Source organism: Eurosta solidaginis, chromosome 2, assembly GCF_040869045.1.
Source record: "Eurosta solidaginis isolate ZX-2024a chromosome 2, ASM4086904v1, whole genome shotgun sequence".
Classification (NCBI taxonomy): Eukaryota; Metazoa; Arthropoda; class Insecta; order Diptera; family Tephritidae; genus Eurosta; species Eurosta solidaginis.
The window spans coordinates 26,055,412-26,069,798 of NC_090320.1; the positions used below are offsets into that span (position 1 = coordinate 26,055,412).

At 44.2% G+C, this 14,387-nt stretch overlaps 1 protein-coding gene across 2 annotated transcripts; it reads left to right on the plus strand.

Moving 5' to 3' along the window:
- The first annotated feature begins 4,833 nt into the window (after window positions 1–4,833).
- On the plus strand, window positions 4,834–8,694 carry Hakai (E3 ubiquitin-protein ligase Hakai). 2 transcript variants are annotated; one of them, XM_067769390.1, is made up of 4 exons: window positions 4,834–4,997; window positions 5,060–5,324; window positions 5,461–6,011; window positions 8,173–8,694. In XM_067769390.1, exons 1-4 carry the CDS (start codon window positions 4,932–4,934, stop codon window positions 8,608–8,610), a joined length of 1,320 nt encoding a protein of 439 aa, XP_067625491.1. In that variant the 5' UTR covers window positions 4,834–4,931; the 3' UTR covers window positions 8,611–8,694. The 2 variants fall into 2 exon arrangements, with proteins under 2 accessions (XP_067625491.1, XP_067625492.1); XM_067769391.1 differs by having other exon boundaries at window positions 5,461–6,002.
- The last annotated feature ends 5,693 nt before the right edge of the window (window positions 8,695–14,387 follow it).

Below are 14,387 nucleotides of genomic sequence, written 5' to 3' on the forward strand. Positions count from 1 at the left end.
TCATGTACGGACACATGATGGAGAATGCACAACCAGCTAAGCCTTAAGCTGTCGAACGATTAAACGTAAATGGATCGCCCGACAGAAAATTGATGGGGCACAAGCGTAATTCGGGACAGGATTGGAAACACGTTGTTTCCAACCTTCCAATCAACATTACTCATCATTTGAGATACCAATAATAAAATAAAATAAAATGAGGCCAAAAGTTGGAACTGGGGATCGGAATCTTCTTGCAGTCCCACATCGTCATAAATGAAAATATATGTTCAAAATTTTGTTGCCTTATGATGGGAGCACTGGAGGATTGGAAGCGCGTCCTTTCCAACCTCCCTTAAAAGAGTGAGTCCCAGACTCGTCGGTTTGTCATGCTAATAAATATGCTGATTGGAATCACATGGCGTTCAGATAGCATATTCAATAGAACTGAGTAATTTTAATTAATGAATTGTATTTAGTAATTTAAGTTTTAGGCCTAAACAGCCGTAATAATAAATAAATTAAATTAGTGTAGAGGGTGAAACATAGACACACATTTTAGTTACATCTGAGTATAATGCGTATTGAAATTTAGTAGTACAAATTTTATGCGCAGCAATTTCAGAGGTGTATTTAAAGTTTGACGCTTAGCAGTCCATATAAAGTTTAAACGTAAACGTCTATAGATGTAAAAAAAAACACAGCTATTGAAACAGTTTTTCACTGCCGTCTTTCAGTGAGCTTTACAGCTCCGGCTCACGCTCAATTCTCACGGAAATGCTCTGGATCATTGAGAGACTTGAGAAGCAGATGTCGTAAAATTTTCGCACACGTGAAATGTGATAGGCAGATGTCGCCGCTGTTTTTGATTTAACTCTTACGGCGAAAGGCTAAGCAGCGACATCTATTTTTGAAAAAGTAGGTATATTAAGGGCCGCGTTGCCAACCTAAAAAGAAGTAATTAACAAATTATCTGGCTCACAAATTGAACTAGACTTCTATCTGGATTTATCTGGCTCAAATCGTTGTTGTTGTATTTACATGCAAAATTATTTATCTGGCTCAGGATTTTGCCACCGGATGATAGCTTTAGTTCATCTAAAGACACATGGAGACATTGGAACCCGATAATAATTATCGGTGGGGTTAGGAAACCGATTTATGAACCATGCAGAAGTTGGTAGGGATGTTGCCGCTATCCAGACGCAAAACTAGCGGATCCTACGCTTGCAGCAACAGTGGACCTGCAGTTCAACAGGAAAGTGGACCAGGGAACTAGTCCCCGTGTTCCAGGTATGGTTGAAGTGGCCATATAGAGAAGTCGATTTCTACCTCCCTCGAATATCTAATTTAACATGACTACTTCCGCGAATATCTAAACGAACCTGGTAAGGTGGAAAGCCGAACAGGCGATGAACTCCACACATTTTTCGAATGTGATCACCTTACATAACCAGAAAGACCGGAGGAACCACTTGTTGGTGTATCCCCGGGAAGTGTCATTCAAAGAAGATTTACGCAAGTGGGAAATTGGATATGACCAGCAGATACGTGATATAGGAAAAGTTTGCCTGTCTCAATGGCGTGAGTGCAGCTAAAGAGTATACGTTGCACAATTTCACACCTTAAGATATGCTAAAAGCGGTTCCAGAAGCGGAATAAGGCGAGTGCAGGCCCGAAAATTATGTATGTGTGAAAGATAATTTTTTATTTCACTCAATCCAATCCGGGATATGTGTGAATCAGCCTGTTCGCAATCTTAACACGCACACTTGCATCGAAAATATATTCTTAAACTAATACACACACACCTCGGCGCTGACGGATCTGGGGGTTGACGCGTGCCTGGTGGAGTTTATATACAATCTGCTTACGCGTAGGCAGATTAAAACTGAGCTAGGCGGATGCGTGATCCGCAGACCAGTCAGCAGCACTCCGCAGGGCGGCATTCTCTCTCCGCTACTTTGGGTGGTTACCGTCAATCAACTACTACGCCTCATGGAATCAGAAGGCCACCAAGTAAGCGCGTAGGCAGATGACATCTGCGTCACCATGCGGGAGAAATTTCCGCAAACTCTTTGCAACTTAATAGAAGGGACACTGTCCAAAATTTCGCACTGGGCCACAGCCACAGGTTTGGAAGTCAACCCTGATAAAACCGAGTTTGCTGGATAGGAAGCTATTATGGAGTGACCATATAACGGAGCGATCAAAGAAGGCAGCAGCAGCGCTGTGCACCTGCAAAAGGGCAATTGGCACCTCCTGGGGGTTCTCCCCTAAGGTGGCCTACTTGATTTACACAGCCACTGTGCGCCCGATTCTTCTTTATGGTGCCTTGGTCTGGTGGCCTGCACTAGCTAAAAGTACCTATATTAAAATGCTTCAAAAGGTGCAATATAGTTCGGAGCTCTGCATTACCGGGGTTCTCTCTGCTCCACTCCGTCTGAAGCACTCAACACAATGCTATACCTTCCACCTCTTGACCTGGTGGCGAAGGAAATAGCGGTCATCGCCGCTCTACGCATAAGGGAAACACGTCTCTGGTCAAATGGATCTAGTGGACATGCAACAATCTTGAGCACGAACGCCCCAGTCCCAATACCGGTACACACTGACTACTGCACGCCAAAGAGCGTTTTCGTTAAAAGCTATAGTATATATATACCATCGCGACAAGACTGGAATACCAGACAATATACGGTACCGGATGCCATCAACATATTCACGGATGGTTCTAAGCTTGACGGGAAGGTGGGCGCAGGCCTCTTTTCACTGGATCTGGGTCTAGAGGTCTCTTTTCGCCTACCAGATCACTGTAGTGTTTACCAAGCGGAAATGCTGGCAATACACAGGGCTGTGAATGATCTCGGGTCTATGCCTAAGGATGGTAAACGGGTGTTTATTTTCTCAGACAGCCAGGCCGCACTAAAGCCCTGGACTCATTCGTCGACAACGCAAAGTTGGTCACTGAATGCCGCAGATCTCTTAACGAGATGGCTCAGCACTTCAGTATCAGCCTTATATAGGTACCTGGGCACAGAGATATTGAAGGCAACTGCAGAGCAGACGAGCTGGCCAGAAGAGGCACCGCCGACCATATCCTTCCGGGAAATGATTCGGTAGGTATACCCATGGCCAATTTCAGGCTTTGTGTGAACACAAGCACTATAAGAAATGCAAATGGACGATGGTCAGCCATATCATCGTGTGAGACATCCAGGCTAACCTGGCCCTCATATGACAAGGGGCGAACAAGAGCGCTTCTGATTTTAAACAAATCAGTTCTATTGTCTCTGATAAGGGTTCTAACAGGGCATTGTTTAATAGGCACGCATGGTGCTAGAATGGAGGTAATGACCTTCGACTATTGTCGCAGAGGATGAGAGTGTCCAGCACCTTCCCTGTCAGTGTCCAGCGCTTAGTAGTCGTAGGTTGGCCATCCTTGGTAAACCTTTTCTACATGACCTTGCTGAGGTCTGTAGTTATCAAGTCAAGGCCCTAGCAAAATATATAAATTCCACGAAGTGGTTCGACCCGCTTTAGGCAGGGTAGGGGTCCTCTTTGAGACCGTATAGTGAGCTGTTACCATAGTGTTCAGCTCAGCCCTCGCAACCTAGACTAACCTAACACACACATCGCAAATGCTTTGAAGTAAAAGTTAGTGCTACAATAAAATGCTAAAACTCGTCCAAAAATATCGCAAGAGGTGTAAAAAGATACGCTTTGGACCCAGGATCACGAATCCGAAAGCGGAAATTGAAATTTTATTTCTTTTCGGAGATATTTGTAAACAAAATCGAAAATTTGCATGTGGTTGTTGTAATTTTGATGATTTTTGTGTAACCCACAAGAAAAACTGTGGGTAAAAGTGTTTTGCGCGGATATAGTTTTGGTCTCCAAACCGGTGTTGGACCCACCCAGGATAATTTTTTATAAGCGCGGCCAAAGGCCGCCAATGCAGAAAAGTTTTCGGTTTTTTGGAAATATATTTTCACAGAAATAAAATTTTTAATTTCCGCTTTCGGATTCTTGTTCCTGGGTGTTTTGACACCTCTCCCGATATTTTTGGACGAGTTTTAACAATTGTGAGCTAAAGTAAAGAATTATAGGAAAAAATCCCAAGTTCATAAACACCTTGATGAAACTCGGAAATTTTCGTTGACGTATTGGGTAGAATGGCATCTATATCTCATGCATTGTAATCGCCGTGGTGTGGCGTTAAGGTAAGGCCACATTAGGCTGTACTACGCAGCACTGCACTGCACTACAAAATATTCTTTGCATGTATTCTTATGAGGCAATTCACACCTAGCGTCAGCAGCACTGCGCGACCCGGCACAGCGCGGCAAATTTGATCAACTAGGCAAAAAAGCCGCGTTGGGAAGTGTCGCGCAGTGCTCCTGGCGCTAGGTGTGAATTGCCTCATAAGAATACATGCAAAGAATTTTGCACCATCTTTTTTCAATCTGGGCAAAATAGTGTGGAACTCTCCTTCCTCATATCTTGAGGATGAGATGTCTTGGACCCATAGCCGCGACCTTTTTCTTTTCCTTTCCTCTTCTTCGCACAAAAATGAAATAATTACAGCTTCAAAAACTGTGTCGTCCATTTTGCAAACAAAAATAAACACAAACTTTTGCCGCAATGTGTCGCTCGATTGCCGCTTAATGTGAATTGCCAAAATATGTCGCTCTGAGAGGCGCCGCTGCCGCTACGTGTCGCGCAGCGTAATGTGCGCGTACCTTTAGCGGACCTGTCTACTACGACAAAGTTCCTGTGAACCGGGTACTCAATTGAGAGTGTTAAACTGGTTATCTGGCAGCTCTATTTTCCTTAGTGTAAAATGGTAAAAAACAAAACGGAGCACCGAAAAATCGTGTATTGTATATTGTGAAAAAATCATATAATTTGAAGTAAATTTTAAGCTTAAAATTGTTTAAATCAAAGAAATAATGGGTGGACCGAGAACTAGAGGACGCGGTCGTGGCCGTGGACGTGGCAGGGGAAAGAAAAAGGAGGTAAACATATGGCGGAATATATTTCATATTTAGCTTACTACAGTTGTTCGTGCCACTTCCAGACACTTGATGGCGTTGCACCACCACTGGGTACAAGTGTTGCCCTTGATGATACCGAGGGTTCCAATCAGCCACCAGATGTTGCTGAAGATATAATAGTGCAAGAGAACACCAGCGTAAAAGAAAATGAAATTGAAGCGACACCACTTGGTGGAGATAATGAAGTTCCTGGTACAACAACAGTCACGATAGCTGCAGTGCCCGCTGCTATTGCAACTACAGCGGTGGAAGAGCCAATGCAACAAGCAACTATTTTGCCGCAAACTAGTGAGTACTAATATGGTCGTTTTTATACATTTATTTTGCTACCATGGATAAAATATGTTTCTACCACAGTATCATTGTCTGTACTATCAAGAACATTTTTTAAATGCTTTATCATTAAATTTGTATTTTTCTATAGTCGATATGGAAGCAGATATATCCCAACTAGAGGCGCCTACATTTACAACAATTTCACGTGGTCCTCCAGAACCGATGTTGAGACTGAAATGGGATCATAAAGTCAATTTGATTGGCGAAAAGGTTTTAAATCCAATGATACATTGCTGCGATCAATGCGACAAACCAATTCTGTTGTATGGGCGTATGATACCATGTAAACATGTCTTCTGTTTAAAATGTGCACGTTCGGAACCAATTAAAATTTGTCCGCGGTGTAATGATAAAGTTTTACGCGTAGAACAATCGGGTTTGGGTACAGTTTTTATGTGTACGCATGGTGGCAGTCGTTATGGTAACACCGGTTGTAGGCGCACATATTTGTCGCAACGTGATTTGCAAGCACACATCAATCATAGACATATTACACCACAACCATCATTATTGACGCAACAACAGTTAACAACAAATGCTGGCATTATAAGTGGCATTAGTGAACATAAATCGTCTGATGTCAATATGGAAACTATATTTAAAAGTGCCAACAGCAATATGCAACGAAAGGTGAAAAAAGTATTACACAAAACGAGGGTACTGAAAAAAGGTTGCTTAGGTGAGGGGGAAAAAAGTTACTTGGTACATGCTTCAGCAGTGACATTATTATGCCATTATCTCTTTAATTTTGTTGATTAGCTAGTCTTTGCGGCCACCGTGATGCGATGGTGGCGTGCTCCGCCTACCACACCGTCTGTCCTGGGTTCACCCCCGGGCAAAGCAACATCAAAATTTTAGAAATAATGCTTTTAAATTAGAAGACAATTTTTCTAAGCGGGGTCGCCCCTCGGCAGTGTTTGGCAAGCGCTCCGGGTATATTTCTGCCATGAAAAGCTCTCAGTAAAAACTCATCTGTCGTGCAGATGCCGTTCGGAGTCGGCATAAAACATGTAGGTCCCGTCCGGCCAATTTGTAGGGTAAATCAAGAGGAACACGGCGCAAATTGGAAGAGAAGCTCGGCGTTAGATCTCTTCAGAGGTTATCGCGGCATACATTTATTTTTTATTTATTTATTTAGTCTTTAGGCTATATTCGCTGTCATAGCTTTGGCTTTTGAATCGAAGTTATGGAACCAAGAATCAACGTCCAAATCGTACTCACTTTAGTTGTTGATTGTACATTTTCGTATGTTTAAAATTTGTGAAAGCCGTACACTCGAATTCTTTCTAAAGAAATTGATATTTAATTTGTACAATGGTTCAAATGGCAGCCGCCGTGGTGTGATGGTAGCGTGCTCCGCCTACCAAATCGAAAGTCCTAGGTTCAGATCCAGTGCAAAGCAAACCCAAAAATTTAGAAACAGTTTATTTCACTTAGAAAAAAGTTGTCTAAGCGAGGTTGGCCCTCGGCACTGATTTGGCTAAACCTCCGCGTGTATTTCCGTCATAAAACGTAGATGCCGTTCGGAGTATGGGTAAAGCATGTTGCTCCCCTTCCGCCAATTTTCAGGAAAAACTAAAATGTGCACGCGCCAATTAGAAGAGAAGCTCGGCCTAAATCTCTTCGGAGGTTTTCGCGCTTTGCAGTTTATTTTTTAATGGTTCAATTACAATTTGCGCCAATCCATGAATACTCAAGCGGATTAAGTTATCGTAACCAATCGGAAAGAGTCCCATTATGGTTTTTCGTTTGAGCTGGTGATGGAATTTCATCCGACTCATACTCGGCTATTTTACAATTTTTCATCGCCATTAAAACCGTTCTAAGTTTTGCAAAAACAAAAAAAAAAAAAACGTAAGGGTATAACACAGCTGGCAGTACTTGGGGAAAAGATAAACGCTCATTACTACTTACAAAGAAATTGGCCAGCCGATTGCATGCTACGCGTCCCCTATATGGTCGCCAAGCCTTAAAGCTACAGGCCTGCCAAAATACTGCTCTCAGAATCGCAACGGGATGTCTTCTTATGTCCCCAGAGCACCATCTACATAATGAGGCGCGAATACTCCCCATTAGGGAGAGAAATGAGATGTTAACCAAAAAGTTCCTGTTGAATACCCAGAAACCTGGGCATCCCAACAGGTATCTGATTTATGAGCCAACACCGCCTAGGACCTTAAGGAGTCATCTCCGTAAGCATTATGAGGAAATACGGCACCTGAGAACTCAGCCGTATGAGGCCACAAAACACAAGCAGGTCCTCAGTGAACTCCACAAACAGGCGTCGAACCTTTATGCCGGGAATTTCCCGGTGAATCCAGTACTCAAAGAACAGTACCCAAAACTTGCGGAAGAGGAACGCACACTACCCAGGGAAACACGAGTCACTCTAGCTCAACTTCGATCTGAATACTGAAACAGGTTAAACTCTTACCTATCCAGAATCAACCCCGACATACAAAATGTATGCCCCGCTTGCAATGTGTCCCCACATGACACCAACCATCTCTTTAATTATAATGTGGAACCAACGCCTCTAACACCACTCATTATGGTCCACCCCTGTTGAAACAGCAAGTTTCCTTAGAGGATATTGATAACAATTTGTGATCGGCCGCACCTATTGGATGGGGCGAAGCACTGCTACAACAACAACAACACAGCATTTAGTGTTTTCCATTTGTTCACCACGCAAAGACGTATAAGCGAACTTTTCTTAGTACCTTCGAATTTCGCGAATCTAACTTTCAAAAAATATTTATTCAAATTTCTTTACTTATCACCCCTGGATATACATAAGCTTTCCGAAACGTCCACTACATCAACAACCATACAAGCGCCATCAGCACTACTCACACAACGACGAGCCACAACAATTGGTAATATACCGCCCCCAGGCTCTGTAAGTTCAACATCAACACCCGGTTCGGTACATTCGCATTCCTCATTGACACAAGCCAATATTGCACGTATTAATACCGCCAATGAACAAAATTGCCATCAAGGTAAAGTAGCACTACATCAGACGCTCAAGAAAACACCAATAACTCAAGCGCATCATCAACCGCCCGAAAGTGTTGCAGATGCATCTTATTATAGTAGCGTACTAAGTTCTTTTGGTGGTAGTAATGAGGTGGTGGAACAAAGCGGAAGTGGCGGTATGGTCACAGCAACAGCACAATCTGTTTGTGCACCGACACAAAGTACATGGCAAGCTGCAAATCAATATTATAGATGAATGCTGATTTTTTAAAAGCGTAAAGAGTATTAATACGTTGACAATTTAATAATAAAAATTGAAAGCAACTTTAATTTGAAGTTAGTATATCTAATATATATTATAAATGGGAAAGTTTGGATGTGAAGATGTTTGGATGTTTGGATGTTTGGATGTTTGTCCAGATGTTTGTCTTTGTGACTCAATAACGCAAGAACGGCTGGACCGATTTGGATGGAATTATGCACACATATAGCCAATAGTCTAGAAGGATCTACTAGCTATATATTTTTCAAAAGGGGCGTGGTCCCCGCCCCCTAGGAACAGTTATAATTTAATTATTATATTTTTTCGTCTTTTCGAGTGAATCACGCCAGAATGGCTACACGGATTTTGATGAAATTTGGGACACAGACAGTAGTCTACTAGCGAAATTTTTTTCGAACATGGAAAGAGGGGTGGGGGTCCCACGACCCTTTCGAGCAATTACTTTTTAATAATTTTTACACATTATAACTTTACGTATACTGGCCTTCACCAATATCACAGACTCAAGGTACAAATAAGTCGAGGGCTTACAAAGCAAGCAGTGAAACACTCCGCCGCCCCCTCCCCCCTTTATCACCCCTCTGGTGTAAAATCTATAAATTGTTATAACTCAATATACATTTTCTCCTACTTCAATAGTTTTTAGTATCTGGCACATACAGATCGAGATCTAGACAATTTTGGAGGAACGATCAGTAGTCCTATCCTTCTACACCCGCCATCCGCCCTCCTTCAATTGTTTTTATTAGCACGCTTTTATTAGCTTTACCTGTATGTTTCTATGTAACTTTTCATTCGCTCCAATGCGCCTGCTGCCTTATTAACATGGTTTTATAATTAGCTTCACCTTATTTGTAATCCCGTAAGGGTCATATCGAGGCCCTTCCGGGATCATTTCTGGATGGTTTTCGGGATCGGTCCGGGATCCCGCCGGGGTAATTTCGGGACTTTTTCGGGATCATTTTGGGACCCTTCCGGGATCATTTCGGTATAGTTTTCGGGATCCGTCCGGGATCCCGTCGGGGTTATTTTGAGACATTTTCGGGACTATTCCGGAATCATTTCGGGACTATTTCGCGCTCATTTGGGGACCCTTCCGGCATCATTTCTGGATGGTTTTCGGGATCCGTCCGGGATCCCGTCGGGGTACTTTCGGCATTATTTGCGTACCTTCGAGAGATAAATTCTTGATTGTTTCCGGGATCATTACGGGACTTTTTCGGGGTTATTTGGAGTCCCTTTAGGCATCATTTCTGGATGGTCTTAGGGATTCGTCCGGCATCCCGTCGGGGTCATTTCGGGACTTTTTCGCGACTAATACGGGATCATTTGGGGACCCTTTCGGCATCATTTCTGGATGGTTTTCGGGATCCGTCCGGGATCTCGTCAGGGTAATTTGGGGACTTTTTCGTGATCATTTGCGGGTTCTTCCGGCATCATTTCTGGATGGTTTTCGGGATCCGTCCGGGATCCCGTCGGGGTCATTTGGAGACTTTTTAGGGATCATTTGGGAGCTCTTCCGGCATCATTTCTGGATGGTTTTCGGGATCCGTCCGAGATCCCGTCGGGGTCATTTCGGGACTTTTTCGCGATCATTTGGGAGCCCTTTCGGCATCAAATCTCGATGGTTTTCGGGATCCGTCCAGGATCTCGTCGGGGTAATTTGGGGACTTTTTCGGGATCATTTGGGGGCTCTTCCGGCATCATTTCTGGATGGTTTTCGGGATCCGTCCCGGATCTCGTCGGGGTAATTTGGGGACTTTTTCGGGATCATTTGGGGGCTCTTCCGGCATCATTTCTGGATGGTTTTCGGGATACGTCCGGGATCCTTCGGGGTCATTTCGAGACTTTTTCGCGACTAATACGGGATCATTTGGGAACCCTTTCGGCATAATTTCTGGCTGGTTTTCGGAATCCGTCCGGGATCCCGTCGGGGTCATTTGGGGACTTTTTCGGGATCATTTGGGGTCTCTTCCGGCATCATTTCTGGATGGTTTTCGGGATCCGTCCGGGATCCCGTCGGGGTCATTTCGGGACTTTTTCGCAACTAATACGGGATCATTTGGGAACCCTTTCGGCATCATTTCTGGATGGTTTTCGGGATCCGTCCGGGATCCCATCAGGGTAATTTCGGGACTATTAGGGGATCATTTGGGGACCTTTCCGGCATCATTTCTGGATAATTATCGGGATCCGTGCGGGATGCCGACGAGGTCATTTCGGGACTATTTCGGGAATATTTGGGATACCTACCGGCATCATTTCTGGATGGTTTTTGGAATTCGTCCGGGATCCCGCCGGGGTCATTTCGGGACTTTTTCTCGACTAATACGGGATCATTTGCGGACCCTTTCGGCATCATTTCTGCATAGTTGTCGGGATCCGTTCGGGATTCCGTCACGGTCATTTCGGGACTATTAGGGGATTATTTGAGGACCTTTCCGACATCATTTCTGGATAGTTTTCGGGATCATTTGGGGGCTCCTCCGGCATCATTTCTGGATGGTTTTCGGGATCCGTCCGGCATCCCGTCGGGGTCATTTAGGGACTTTTTCGCGACTAATACGGGATCATTTGGGAACCCTTTCGGCATCATTTCTGTATGGTTTTCGGGATCCGTCCGGGATCCCGTCGGGGTCATTTCGGGACTTTTTCGGGACTAATACGGGATCATTTGGAAACACTTTCGGCATCATTTCTGGATAGTTTTCGGAATTCGTCCGGGATCCCGTCGTGGTCATTTCGGGACTTTTTCTCGACTAATACGGGATCATTTGCGGGCCCTTTCGGCATCATTTCTAGATAGTTGTCGGGATCCGTTCGGGATCCCGTCAGGGTCTTTTCGGAACTATTAGGAGATCATTTGAGGACCTTTCCGGCATCATTTCTGGATAGTTTTCGGGATCCTTTCGGGGTCCAGTCAGGGTCATTTCGGGACTTTTTCGGGATCATTTATAGATGGCTTTCAGGATTCGTCCGGGAACCCGTCAGGGTAATTTCTGGACTTTTCCGTGACTATTTCGGGATAATTTTGGGACCTTCCCAAGATCATTTCTGGATGGATTTCGGGATCAGTCCGGGATGCCGTCAGTGTCATTTTGGTATTAGGTGATCATTTGAGGACCTTTTCGGCATCACTTCTGGATTGTTTTCGGCATCCGATCAGGATCCCGTCGGAATCATTGCGGGACTTTTTCGGGATCATTTGGGGCCCTCCCAAGATCATTTCTGGATGGATTTCGGGATTTGTCCGGGATCCCGTCAGGGTCATTTCGGGACTTCCTCGGGACTATATCGGGATCATTTCTGGATGGTTTATGGGATCCGTCCATGACCCCTTAAGGGTCATTTCGGGACTATTAGGTGATCATTTGAGGACCTTTCCGGCATCACTTTTGGATGATTTTCGGTATCCGTTCGGGATCCTGTCGGAATCAATGCGGGATTTTTTCGGAATCATTTGGGATTCCTTCCGACATCATTTCTGGATGGTTTTCGGGATTTGTCCGGGATCCCGTCGGGGTTATTTCGGGGCTAATACGGTATCATTTGGGTATCCTCTAGGGGTCGTTTCGTGACTTTTTCTGTATTATTTCGGGATCATTTTGGGACCCTTTCGGCATAATTTCTTGATGGTTTGCCGGATCCATCAGGGTCATTTCGGGACCAATTTGGGATCATTTGGGGACCCTTCCGAGATCATTTCTGGATCCGTCCGGGATGCCGTAGGAGCCATTTCGGGATTTTTTGTTACTTTTCCGGGATAGTTTTTGCACCCTTCCGGGATCATTTCTGGATCTGTGCGGGATCCCATCTGGGTCATTTCCGGACTATTTCGGGATCATTTTGGGATCCTTCCGGAATCATTTCTGTATGGTTTTCGCGATCCGTCGTGGATCCCCTTGGAGCCATTTCGGAACTTTTTCTGGAGTATGTCGGGATAATTTAGGGACCCTTCCTGGATATTTTCTGGATGGTTTTTGAGATCCGCCCGGGAGCCCGTCAGGGTCATTTCGGAACCTTTTCGGGATCATTTTGGAACACATTCTGGGATCATTTCTGTGTGGTTCTCTGGATACGTCTAGAATCGTGTCGCTGTCATTTCGGGTTTTTTGGGACTATTCGGGGAATTTTTGGAAACCCTTTCGAGGCATTTCTGGATGGTTTTCGGGATCCATCCGCGATAGCGTGGGGGTCATTTTGTAGCTTTTGCTGGATAATTTCGGGATCATTTGGGATCCTATCAGGTTATCAGCTCATTTAGTTCTTTTTTTTTACTCAATTACAAAAATAAAATGCATTAGACAGAAAGCAAAATTTTAAACAGATAATAAGCACGGCGGCCACCGTGGTGTGATGGTAGCGTGCTCCGCCTATCACACCGTATGCCCTGGGTTCAACTCCCGGGCAAAGCAACATCAAAATTTTAGAAATAAGGTTTTTCAATTAGAAGAAAATTTTTCTAAGCGGGGTCGCCCCTCGGCAGTGTCTGGCAAGCGCTCCGATTGTATTTCTGCCATGAAAAGCTCTCAGTGAAAACTCATCTGCCTTGCAGATGCCGTTCGGAGTTGGCATAAAACATGTTGGTCCCGTCCGGCCAATTTGTAGGGAAAAATCAAGAGGAGCACGACGCAAATTGGAAGAGAAGCTCGGCCTTAGATCTCTTCGGAGGTTATCGCGCCTTACATTTATTTATTTTTTTTTTTTAATAAGCAGGCTAACGCGAATAGCCCATATATTTAAATTTCTCCCTGCGGACGGGGCCGCGGGTAAAGGCTAGTATATTATAAATGGGAAAGTTTGGATGTTAAGATGTTTGGATGTTTGGATGTTTGGATGTTTAGATGTTTGGATGTTTGGATGTTTGGATGTTTGTCCAGACGTTTGTCTTTGTGACTCAATAACGCAAGAACGGCTGGACCGATTTGGATGAAATTTTGCACACATATAGCCAATAGTCTAGAAGGATCTACTAGCTATATATTTTTCAAAAGGGGCGTGGTCCCCGCCCCCTAGGAACAGTTATAATTTAATTATTATATTTTTTCATCTTTGCGACTGAATCACGCCAGAATGGCTACACGGATTTTGATGAAATTTGGGACACAGACAGTAGTCTACTAGCGAAATTTTTTTCGAACATGGAAAGAGGGGTGGGGGTCCCACGACCCTTTCGAGCAATTACTTTTTAATAATTTTTACACATTATAACTTTACGTATACTGGCCTTCACCAATATCACAGACTCAAGGTACAAATAAGTCGAGGGCTTACAAAGCAAGCAGTGAAACACTCCGCCGCCCCCTCCCCCCTTTATCACCCCTCTGGTGTAAAATCTATAAATTGTTATAACTCAATATACATTTTCTCCTACTTCAATAGTTTTTAGTATCTGGCACATACAGATCGAGATCTAGACAATTTTGGAGGAACGATCAGTAGTCCTATCCTTCTACACCCGCCATCCGCCCTCCTTCAATTGTTTTTATTAGCACGCTTTTATTAGCTTTACCTGTATGTTTCTATGTAACTTTTCATTCGCTCCAATGCGCCTGCTGCCTTATTAACATGGTTTTATAATTAGCTTCACCTTATTTGTAATCCCGTAAGGGTCATATCGAGGCCCTTCCGGGATCATTTCTGGATGGTTTTCGGGATCGGTCCGGGATCCCGCCGGGGTAATTTCGGGACTTTTTCGGGATCATTTTGGGACCCTTCCGGGATCATTTCGGTATAGTTTTCGGGATCCG

Bases quoted from the DNA above. Each gene is read 5' to 3' on its own strand.
- Hakai (XM_067769390.1), top strand. From the start codon at position 4,932: ATGGGTGGACCGAGAACTAGAGGACGCGGTCGTGGCCGTGGACGTGGC. The intron at 5,325-5,460 runs GTGAGTACTAAT...ATTTTTCTATAG, and splicing joins AACTATTTTGCCGCAAACTA to TCGATATGGAAGCAGATATA. The intron at 6,012-8,172 runs GTATTACACAAA...GATATACATAAG, and splicing joins TGCAACGAAAGGTGAAAAAA to CTTTCCGAAACGTCCACTAC.